General features: G+C 57.9%; 1 protein-coding gene across 4 annotated transcripts in view; it reads left to right on the top strand.

The window, feature by feature from the left end:
- Positions 1–596: 596 nt before the first annotated feature.
- ITPR3 (inositol 1,4,5-trisphosphate receptor type 3) overlaps positions 597–11,300 on the top strand; it is a 66,725-nt gene continuing 56,021 nt past the window's right edge. For all 4 annotated transcript variants that reach the window (XR_016394647.1, XM_089918869.1, XM_022581624.3 and 1 more), the window contains exon 1: positions 597–806. Coding sequence is in view for 3 of the 4 variants with exons in the window: in XM_089918869.1 (XP_089774995.1) it covers positions 718–806 (89 nt within the window). In the remaining variant the exon portion in view is untranslated. The remainder of the gene's footprint in view (positions 807–11,300) is intronic.

Here is an 11,300-nt window from a genome sequence, read left to right as displayed (position 1 = left end):
GGCACCTCCTCCGCGCGCGACTCAAGGTAGCGCCCGCGGGGTCGTTGGACTCCCCCTTCCGCGGGCTGCTGCACGGCTCTCGGCGACCCGAGGGCCGAGGAGTAGATAGTTCGGGGAACCTCGAGGGCGGAGAGCCCCAACTACGGCTGGGCCTCCTGGGGATGGCGGTTCCGCGAGTCTGGCTGGGGACTCGCCGGAACTGAAAACCTGTCCCGGGAGCCCGCTGGGGCCCCGGGACCCCTCGGAATCGCTGGGGACAGGAGGCCGGCTCGGCGTCCGGGAGACCGGGCCGGGACGCGCTAGGGGCGCGGGAGGAGGGCCGGCACACGTGGGTGCCGGCGGGCGGGCCGTGGCCGGGTGCGGGGTGGGGGCGGGGTGTGGCTTCTCCGCCTCCCGGGCGAGATTTACATGTGTGTGTGGCGGCCCCAGACTTCCTGCTCTGCTACGCTGCAGGTACGCGCGGGCCGGGCCGGGCGGGCGGCGGGTGAGCCGAGACGCGGGCACCTCCTCACCCGGACGCCACCGCCGGCTCCCGGGCCGCGCCGCGCAGCCTTCCGCCCCGGGGGCTGCTAGCCCGCCCCGGCCGCGCCAAGCGCCAGGCTCCGAGGTGGGGGCGCGCCCCTCTCGGCCTCCCCGGTCATCTCCGCCCTCAGCACCTAGCCTGGCCGCGCGCCCCTGGGCGCCCCCACCGCCCAGGCTCCCCGGAGGGCCGCAGCCATGAGCGAGATGTCCAGCTTCCTCCACATCGGGGACATCGTCTCCCTGTACGCCGAGGGCTCAGTCAATGGCTTCATCAGCACTCTGGGGTGAGTGAGCCGAGTTCGGGGCGGGGGGGCGCGGTGGGCCCTGGTGCTAGTTGCGTGCGTCCTGCTGCCTCCCGCCGACAGAAGACCTGGACGTCCCCAGCTTTAAGGAGCGGGGGAACGGCTCGCCTCCTTTCAGAGAAAGGAAGTGAAATGTTTGCCCAGGTAAAGTCGGGTGCCCAGCCGGAGTTGTCAGGAGGCGTCCCCCTTCGCGAAGCCTCCACCCTGGCGCTCTCGCCCTTCTTCAGAAGGGGCGGGGAGGCCGAGACTTCCTCTGCAGGTGGTCCCTGTGAGGGGGCAGGTGGGTGGCTGGGGCGTTAGTTAGGGAAAGGCATCCGGGCCTGGACGTGACCGGCTCTGGGGTGGGGCGGAGCCGTGGCGGGGTGGGCAGGCTCAGCCCGTAGTCCTCTAGTAACAGACCTGTCGCACCTTTGAAGGGTCGCACCTTTTCCTCCTAGCTCTCTTCTGCCCTGCGCCCCCCCCTCCCCCGCCCCCATCACTAGGAGTGTCTTCGCAGCCCTCCCCTTACAGGCGTCCCAGGTTCCTGCCGGCTGCCCCCTTCTCCCCGCCTCTCCCTGTCAATTTCCTGAGTAGCTCATCTGGCGCCTCTGGGTCCCTGGTCCCAGGATCTCTGGAGCACTTTACCAACATTAATTAATTCTGGCTGCCACCCCACAGGGTCTGGATAAGCAAGGAATCAATTCAAGTCCCTGGAGAGAGCCAGGCCTGAAGCTGGCATAGGGCAGGGCAAGAATTAGAGCGAATGGGTTTTATCTTCAGAGAGCAGTTGAGTGAGTCGGTGGGGATGGGACGTAAGAGTGATTTCTCCACCTCTCCAGCCTCAGGGCAGGGCCTGTTACCTTTGTCACATTTTCAGTCTGGGGACTTGTGTTAAATGGTCTCATCTTCCCCACCACACCCAGCCGTTTTATTTTAGGGTAAACCCACCCTCTTCTGCCGACCCTACCCTCATCTGGATGCCAACCAGCTGCAAGGTGTCCTCTCCCTGGGGGCTTCGGAGGACAGCCTTGGCACTCTAAAGCCAGGGCTGGCTCGCCCTGAGCTGGGGAGGTGGGAGTCACCTGGCTCCCTTGGTGTCTTGTTGGGAGTTTAGCTTTAGTCCTGTGGGAAAGATCGGGAGGGTTGGAGGTCTGGCTTAGCCAACGGGGAATGGATGCTGACTTGGAATTCCAGAATACCTGCGCTCCTTATCTCAGCACCCTCCAGGCCTTCTCATTCCCCTCCCCATTCACATGTGGACTCCCCAGCCCTGCATTCCCTCCCGGCTACATCTCACTTGTCTTGCTCAGTTTACCAGAGGATGGGGTAAGCTGCATCCCTGGCACATAGTAAACATGTCTGATAGCGCTGAGGGAAGGAGCAGAGACTGTGGGGACGTGGGGGATGCAGGGGCAGATGGTGTCCCTCTGCCTGGTGTCTGAACAGTACTGGGGGCTTTTGGGAAATGACCATCTTCTCTGTTGCTCTGAGTGCCAGGCTCAGGGCTGAGCACACTGTGGGGGCTTTTTTTTTGTTTTTTTTTGCGATGCGCGGGCCTCTCACTGTTGTGGCCTCTCCCGTTGCGGAGCACACGCGCAGGCTCAGCGGCCATGGCTCACGGGCCCAGCTGCTCCGCGGCATGTGGGATCTTCCTAGACCGGGGCACGAACCCGTTTCCCCTGCATCGGCAGGCGGACTCTCAACCACTGCGCCACCAGGGAAGCCCTGTGGGGGCTTTTTTAGCACCTGTGAGGATCTAACAGAACCAAGGCCATCCACACAGGCCTCATCCCCTCACTAGGGATTCCCTCTATTGCTTCCTAGCACAGCTCCCTCCCGCCCTGGCCCTTCCTGCCCCAGGAAGCTGCTTCCTCCAGTCCAGTTTGATTCTGAGGCAGGGCCTGGTGACCGCCCAGAGCCATTCTACTCCAGGGGCCGGTTCCCAGTGCAAACATCTCCTGGAGCTCCCAACTTCCGCAGATACACGCACACCCAACCTCCCTCCCGGCACTCCCACCCTCCCGGCACTCCCACCCTCCCAGCCTGGCCTTCTAGCACTGGCATGTGCTGGCCCCAACTTAACTTTCTATTTTTTTTTTTCACCACCCCCTTCACGACCCTGACACTCCAGGTGCACCACCTGGATTGGGATTCCTGGAACCTTCCCCACGCTCTTGCGGTCTGGTGTGCTCTTGTGGTCTTGTCTCCGTCTCTTTACCTTTGTTCCAGTTGCCCCTGCCCTTCAGCCAGTCTCCACCTGAGTAAATCTGACCCACCCTCTCAGACCTGGTACAAAGTGGCCCTCCTTTGTGAGATCCAACCCCCCTCCCCCACCCCGGCAGAATTAACCCCTTTTCCCCAGTGCTTCGCACTGCTTTATACACATTCCTCTCTGGTGTTGTGTTGTTTTACAATTAGTTGAAGGTTTCTCTGTAGAGCCTTCTAACACTGGGCACTTTGCCAGGATTATCACCCCATTCCTCCACTCAGGCACTGTGCTGGGCACCTTCTTAGAACTTCACGCAGTGAAGGAATGGTTTCTAAACACCCTAAGGCATCGCTACTCAAAGTGTAGTCCTTGGTTCAGCAGCATCAGCATCTCTGAGAAGCTGGTTAGAAAATACAGAATCTCACAGCCCTGCCTGTCCTGCTGAATGAGAATCTGCATTTTGCGCCCCAGGGGATTTGGAGCCTTAAAGCGAAGCATTGCTCTATGTGATTCTCTCTCTGCTCCAGCCTCACCAGAACATTTCTGCCTCCATCCTCAGCTCTGGTCCCCTTTGCCTTCATCCTGGCTGTTGGTGCCCATGTCTGCGAACCCTGGAGGCTGATTTGACTGAGTTCCCAGGCGATCGCAATGCTCGGTGCCCAAGAGGTGCCCAGTAAGGGCTGGAGAAAATGAATTTGATGAGGACAGGGGCAGCCTTGGTGGACGGTGGGACTGGCTCAGCTGGGGGAGTGGAAAGGGGGGCGGGCATCGTTGGAGGAGGGAGTCTGGGGCAGCTTCAGATTCCAGCCAGGCTCTGCAGAGCCAAGTGGAGGAGGCCAATTAGAGCTGCCTGCGTAATTACAGCTCCCAGTGGAGATTGTACATTAACTCTGGGTTGGGAGGATGGGAGGGGTCTGGGGAGTGGATCCTGGAGCATGTTGAGACCTCAGCCGGGAAGGGAAAGCAGGCCCACGCCTGTTCTCGGGAGGAGAGCATGGCCGGGGACGCTGCCTTGTCCCTCACTCCGGGTGGGAGGCAGCAGAGGCCAGGGCTGCAGCAGCGGGTTAGGGCCACTTCAGGTGAAGGATTTACTATGGCTCCCGGCCAGTGACTGTGGGAAACCGGCCCTGCGTGCAGGGTAGGCCCCTCAGGATCTCACGTCCAGTTCCTAGAAGGTCTCTTTTGAGTGCCCAGAGGGGTGGCCCCCAGACCACTGGGATAAGCTGGGGAGTGCAGGTGAACTGGGTCTTGCAGTCGAGCTCCCAAGATTTGTCAGATTGCCTCCGCCTGCACATGGCTGGGCCTTGGAGCAACCATTTGGGGGCTCTCAGGGCCTCTGGACCTGTGTCACCCAGGGCTGGGTGATCTCAGGGAGTAGGGTCAGAAGTGACCTTGGGATTCCGTGTCTACCTTCCAGCCTGATCTGCTTCCCCAGGAGGGTGGTAATTGGAGGTCAGGAGCCAGAAAACGTGGGGGTAAATATGGAGGAAGTCCCAGGTCCCCAGGGTCAGGACCTGCTTTGTCACTAACTGCATGGGTGATTTTGGCAAGGTCCTCCCTCTCAGAGTCTGTTTCTATCAGCCTGGTTGTCCTCTGAGGTGCTCTGTTTGCACCCGAGAATCTCCCTGTGGGTCTTTAAAAAAAAATTCCAGCTCCCATGTCCCATGTCAGACCAACTGTAGTAACATTTCTAGAGGTGGGCATCTGAGGTTTGGATTTTTAAAGCTCCGCAGTGCTTCTAATATGTACCTGGGGTGGGGGGTCCCTTCTCAGGGCCCTCTCAGGCTGACAGGCTGTGAGGAAGCCTAGCTATTGGGTCTGCCTGCCCCTTGGTCCAGAGAGCCCATCTCTTAGTCTTCATCAGACTTCATTAAGTCATTCAACAAACATGTAATGAGCACCTACTATGTGCCAGGCACTGTTCTAGTCACTGGGGAATCAGTGATAACCAAGACAGAGTCCAGCCTGTTCTAGTCTGTACAACGGAGAGCTGGAAGAGATGGTCTTTAAGGGCCCTTTGTGCCTTAAGTCCCTGAGACTCACGTGATTTCAGGAGGGGGCGCTGCCCCTCCCGTGCAGACGACATTCCACTGGCAGATTTCAGACCTGCCCTTGGCTTTCACTTAATTGTGATTTCACTGGAATGAGATGTTGGACTTAGCCCTGTCCTGTGCCCCAAGGCAGGGTCTCAGCCTCCACTAGGTCAATCCATACAACTCATGTTTTTTAGGAAAATGTATATTTTTTTCTTTCTTTCTTTTTTAAATGAAAAAAATTTTTTTGCCGCGCCCTGTGACTTTTGGGATCTTAGTTCCCTGACCAGGGATTGAACCCAGGCCCCGGTATTGAAAGCTCCGAGTCCTAAGCACTGGACCACCAGGAAATTCCCATACGTATTTTTTTCCTGATTAAAAAATAATATATGCTCCATGGAGAAAACTTGAAAAACTAAAATAAAAAATGATCTGTAATACCACTGTGATTATATTGACAGCCTCTATACGGGCTTTCTAGCCTTTTATGCACACAAATAAAGATTTACAAAACAGTATCACATTGCACATCTGGCTTTGTATCCTGTCTTTCTGGGGGGAATACATTAACCTGTATTTTCCCATGCGTGCCAGCCTACGACTGTTGTGGCCACAGAGCATCCCCTGGTATGATGTACCTTCATTTATTTAAGCAACTCTTGTATTGGGCATTCAGCTGGTCTCTAAATTTTTTGCTGTTCCAAACAATCTGCCCTGAACATCCTAGTCCATACATGCCCGAACACTTGTCCAGTTATCCTCTCAGAATAGATTCCCAGAAGTGGAATTCCGAGATCAAAGGGAAGGCACATCTTTATTTATTTATTTTTTCCTGCCGCGCCGCGTGGCTGTGTGGCTTTTGGGATCGTTCCCTGACCACGGATTGAATCTGGGCCCTCAGCAGTGAGAGCTCAGAGTCCTTACTCCTGGACCACAAGGGAATTCCCAAGGCACATCTTTTACCTTGCTGGCTCTCTCTAACTCTGCACATTTCTCTGGTGGCGGAGGTGGTGGAAACGGGGACCCTGTGCCCCGGGGGGTCTAGCCCACTTCACATCACGAGTTTGAGAGTGTTGTGCTAGGGGTGTGGGGAGTAATACCAGCCTCTGCCCTCGAGGTTGGGCCAGGTTGGGCGTGGCGGCTGCAGTGGGGAGGGGGTGAAGTAGAGAGGGGGGTGGTGTGTGGGTTGCCTGAGGACAGGATCAGCCCCAAGGTCCCACCGAGGGACTCCAGGGACCCAGGCTGCATGCAGCTCCTGGGCCTTAAAGAATCCTGCTGTAGCCACTTGCTCACACTCTGTCCTGCCCGACATTCCTGACCCCATGTCCCCTCCCCTCCCTGACTTGGCCCAGTGGGGCTCTGGGGTGGAGGCTTGGGTTGGGGGTGGGGTGCTATGCTGGATTTTAGGGTGGGGTCACAGGAGCTTTCTGCTGCCAGTTTAGGGGCAGGTGTCTGGGTTTGAGTTACCCCTGAGCACACGTCTCCTGCAGTCTACCCTGAGGCCTGCTCGCCACACTTCACCCCATGTGGAGCTGGGGGGCTCCTGCCTGGAAGTGGGGGCTGTGAGGGAGGTGGGAAGGAGGCCTGGGAGAGGGGGAGGAGAGCAGACCCCAAATCTCCAGTAAGTTCATCACAGGCCTCTAAATGTCAGCTCTGAGCTCCTCCAAGTGCATCACGCAGGTCATGCCCAGTAGTGGCAATGGTTCCCAGCAGTTGTGCCTGTAGCCAGCCTGCTCCAGGGAGGACCCCCGGCTTAGTGGGGCTAAGCGATTTGCTGGGGTGGGGGTGGGGGACGTAAGCCAGCAGGAGCCCTGCGCGCCACGCCACCGGAAAGGAGGCTGCAGGACTCTTCACACCGGGGTGGAGATGAGACTGGGTGCTGACAGCAAGTGCATCTGGGGTGTGGGCTGGGGGGCAGGGAGGACACACTGCAGAGGGCTTCCCACCTGAGGAGACAGACAGTAGGGACTCCTTGCAGGGGATTGAGTGGGGGAGTCAAATGATCACTGTGGTGTGTAAAGGTACATATTTGTTTCGCTGGCAAGTGGGCAGAGCCAGGAGAGAGTGAACATAAATCTTAGCCCAGGGGCAGCTGCAGGTGTTTGAGGCAGACACCTGTGCGTATCTGGTTCACAGATCCCTCTCCCATCACTCAGCCAGCCAGCCATCACCCGCTTCTACCAGCCTGCGGGAGAGCCGGCTCTCCAGGGTCCGAGTCTAGAGATGGGTGATGGGGTGATGGAGGTCGTGCGGGGGAGAATTCAGTCTGTGTCTCAGAGACGCAGTGGATGACAGACGGGCTTCACCGAGTGTTTACAGCTCTGGCCTGTGCTGTCCCTTTGACCCCTTACCACCAACCGGAGGCAAATATATAACTTATAAAAGTAGAGAGAGGGACTTCCCTGGTGGTCCAGTGGTTAAGACTCCATGTTCCCAATGCAGGGGGCACGGATTTGATCCTTGGTCAGGGAACTAAGATCCCGCGTGCCACGTGGTACGGCCAAAAAAAAAAAAAAAAAAATAGAACCATTGAGAACACCCATATATCCACCACCTAGACTTAATCGTTGTTTACATTTTGCCATATTTGCTGTTTCTTCTTTGCTGAAGTAGTTTATGGTAGATTACATGCATTGCATTTTTTTCACCTCTACATCTTTCATTTTACAGGAAATAGGCTATGTTCCTGTATAACCACAGTGCTGTTATCGTACCAATTAGTAATTTCCTAATAGCGTCCGATGCCCAATCCACAGTCCAATACACTCAATTGTTCTCAGTCTAGCCTTGACCACTAGTTTCTTTAAATTAGGATCTACTCAAGGTCCACGTGTTAATTTGATTCTTATGTCTCTTAAGTCGCCTTTAATCTAAAGCAACGCCCGGCCCCCACCTCTTTCTACCTCCCCCGATAAGCGGGAGGTTGTAGACTTGTCTCACTTTCTGGAGTCATCAGGGCTGCTTTGCTGCTCTGTTTCCCAGAGAGCCGAGCAGGGATGTGGAGGAGGGCGGCCTGGGCTTCAGGGCTGCCCTGCTAAGGCTCCTCCAGCCTCAGTCAGGTTTGCGGGGCTGAGAGCCCAGTCCCCGCACGGAGAGCAGGAGAGAGGCCTGGGCAGGGCAAGGCCGACCTGTGAGGGAAGGGTGGGCTGGGTGGCCCAGGGTTGCCCCTCTTCTCGGCCTTTTCTCAGTTCTCTCTTGTGTCTCCTGCTCCCCATCCCTCTTCTCCTTGGCCTAACAGAGACCCCAGGACTCGCCAGAGCCCACCAAGTCCTGAGAGCCAGCAACCCAGGCCTGCGGCAGAGGCAGAGCCCGGAAGGCTTGCGCCCTGGCCAGGGGCCCTTATTTCTGTCGGGCCAAGTTTAGTTACTTTTGCTGCCTCTCTTCCTCGCTGGAGAGGCTCTTAGGGGTTCCCTGAGTGTGTGGCTTACTGTCCTTCCTAGACTTGAGCTCTCTGAAGGAATGAGCCATGCTTGTTTTAAATTCCATATACTGGTCCCTTCGGTGGCTCAAAGTGGATCCTTGGTAAAGACCTGTAGAGGTCAAGTAAATGGATGTTTTTGCAGGGATGCAGAAGTGAAGTTCTTTTCTCCGATGGGGCCAGTGATCCCAGCCAGTGAACCTGGGCTCCTCTCCCAACATTTCTCCCCACCCCTACCTAGTGGATGTGACTTTGGTTTTTTGGGGAGGGGGAATCCAAGGCCCCAATCCTCCATCAGCCAATCCCAGTGTTCTGACAGTGCCTGCCTTGGGAGTGGCCTTCTGTGGGTCTAGCCTAGATCTGTGGGGTGGTGGCCAGTGCCCTGGGCTGGGAGTCAGGGGATCTGGGGTTTGGAACTGGCTGTTCTTTAATTGTTGTGTGACCTGAGCTCGTCAGTTTCCCCCTCCACCCTCTTTTCCAGGCTAGATCAGGGAGGGGCAGTCTGGGGACCCTTTGGGATTTCCCTAGTCTGGTGTCCTCCTCCCTTAGCTGCTCCTCTGATAGTCACTTGCCCCACTTCTAGCTCCCTTCTTCCTCCTATTTATCTAATCTTTCTGGACAGCACTGACCTGCCCCACTGCCTTTTCCATGGCTCCCACTTGGATCTCAAAGTCCACCCTGGTCAGAATGGGGCCAGCCAGGCCCCTGGATGCATGTGCCTTTCCCTCTTCCTTCAGACCAAGGTCTTGGGGTGCAGACCCCGGGGGCATTTCAGGGACAGCGCCCTTCTCTACATCCTTCTAGAGCAGAGATGTCCACCAACTCCTGCTCAGAGGGTCCAGGGCAGGCCTGCCCACAGGCTTCCTGCCCGACCCTCCCTACCCCTACTACCCCCTCCCCTTGCCCACTCTACTGATGCCCTGTTGGGCCCTGCACAGTGCAGGCTCAAACTCATCTTGTGTCACCCAATGGATAGAAGGCTTACAGCAGACTGTCCTCAGGGCTCCTGAGTGTCCACTGGGCTGGGGGGGTGGGGGGGTGGATTGCACAGGTGAAGGTCGTGGCTCCTGTCCTCACAGCACACAGCATGGTGGACGTGAGCTTCCAGAGGGGTGGGGACCACACCCAGCACATAATCCCTTTGCAGTAAGATTTTGTTGAACGGATGGAGACCTAGATCGTATAGGTGCCATCAACTGACCAGCTGTGTGGCCCAGTGGTCCCTTTAACTCAGTGAACGTCACACTGGACTGTGGTAAGAATGGAACGAGGTATCGGGTGTAATTTATAAATTAAAGTGTTCTGCACATCGGAGCGTCGGATTTTCTAAGATGATCTTGGCTGGGGTGCCTTTAGTTAAGGGGAGATGCCTCATGTGGTGGAAACGGGGCAGGGAGCTCTGCAGGAGCCTAAGCGCGGCCTTGAAGATGGCAGCACTCGGAGGGAGCTTCTGCGTGTGCAGAGGCGTGGAGCGGGGGACAGCGAGATCAGAGGGCGGGCGGGGCGCGGGAGTAGGCCCTTCCCTGGATCTTGGGCGGAGGTGGACGCGCTCAGGAGGGGAGAGGGACGCGCTCAGGAGGGGAGGGGACAGTGAAGCGACACGGCAACTTATCCCAGGAGAACCCGGCTCTGATTACAGCGCCAGGTGCGCATCGGAAGCCGGAAGCCGGAAGCCGGACACCAATCCACACAGATACCCCCACCACGAGGGAGAACGGGGGAGCTACGGCCCGGGATGTAGGTGCCACCAGGTGGGGAGGTCCTTCGAGCCGCCTTCCGCGCGCTCCCGGGCGCGGGGTGAGGAAAGCGCGGGCGCTGGTGGCTTGTCCCGCGCCCAGCCCCTCGCGCCCGCCTCCCACCGCCCCCGGGCGCTCCTGGCACAGGCCCAGCGTCCTGGCAGCGGCTTGCAGTCGGAGGCAGGCCGGGGCGAGGCCGCGCTCGCATCCCCTCCGCGACGCGGCTGGGGCGACTGCCACACACTGGGAGGCGAGTTTCGCTTCTCGGCGGGGGCGGGGCTCGGGCGGGCGGACGGAAAGCGCACTGCGGCCTCGGCGCGTCAGCTGGGCGCGTCAGCTGGGTCTCGGCGGGCCGGGGCGGGGTTTCGGAGGGGCGGGGGCGGGGCGCTCGGCGACCACCTCGCTGCCTCTCCCTCTACCCCGAGGGACAGAAGTCCCGGCCGCGCCCTCTGAGGCTTCTCCTCCATCAAAACTTACCTGTCTGCTGTCCCAGCCCTTGCAGCCCATCTGATAAGGGCTTTCCTGCTTGCCTGTTAATGGCTTCACGGGACACTCCTCCCATCCCCTCCCGCCGAATAGCACCTTCTTGGGATGCCTCAGTCCTAAGGAGTAGGTTCAGAGGAATGGAGGGGAGGCTTGTGAGGGGGCGCTTGGGGACATTTTGGGACTCTCTAAACATCCTGCTGCTGGCTGCCTTCTTTGCCTACGGACTTGGTGGAGGGCTGCCCTAAGCTACAGCTAGGAAATGAAATGATGGGAGGGGCGAGGCGCCATCCCTTAGAGGTTGCAGGAGAGGGGTACAGAACCTTCCCAGGGAAGTCGATTTTGCTCATCCAGAACCCACACTTGGAGGAGGGAGGGGGTGGAATGTTGGATCCAGGAGGAAGTTCTGAAAGTCCCATCTTCCTGACCTTGTTTTCCCGATACCTTGTGGGAGCCCCCTGCCTTTTTTTTTTTTTAACCGTCCACGTGGCTTGCTTCTCTGTTCTTACCATTCCTGACCCCTCTTGGCTGCAGGTCTGGGATGTTTTCCTTCCCAACCTTGCTTGAGATTCTCCTCCTGGAGGCCATGCTCCCCTACTGACCAGTCCCTCCCCTTTT

The sequence above is a fragment of the Delphinapterus leucas genome, chromosome 10, assembly GCF_059928025.1.
Source record: "Delphinapterus leucas isolate spDelLeu-1000000601 "Yukka" chromosome 10, BTC_Dleu_Yukka2, whole genome shotgun sequence".
Lineage (NCBI taxonomy): Eukaryota > Metazoa > Chordata > Mammalia > Artiodactyla > Monodontidae > Delphinapterus > Delphinapterus leucas.
The sequence above is the reverse complement of the archived record's forward strand: the minus strand, read 5'-3'. Positions and strand labels throughout refer to the sequence as shown.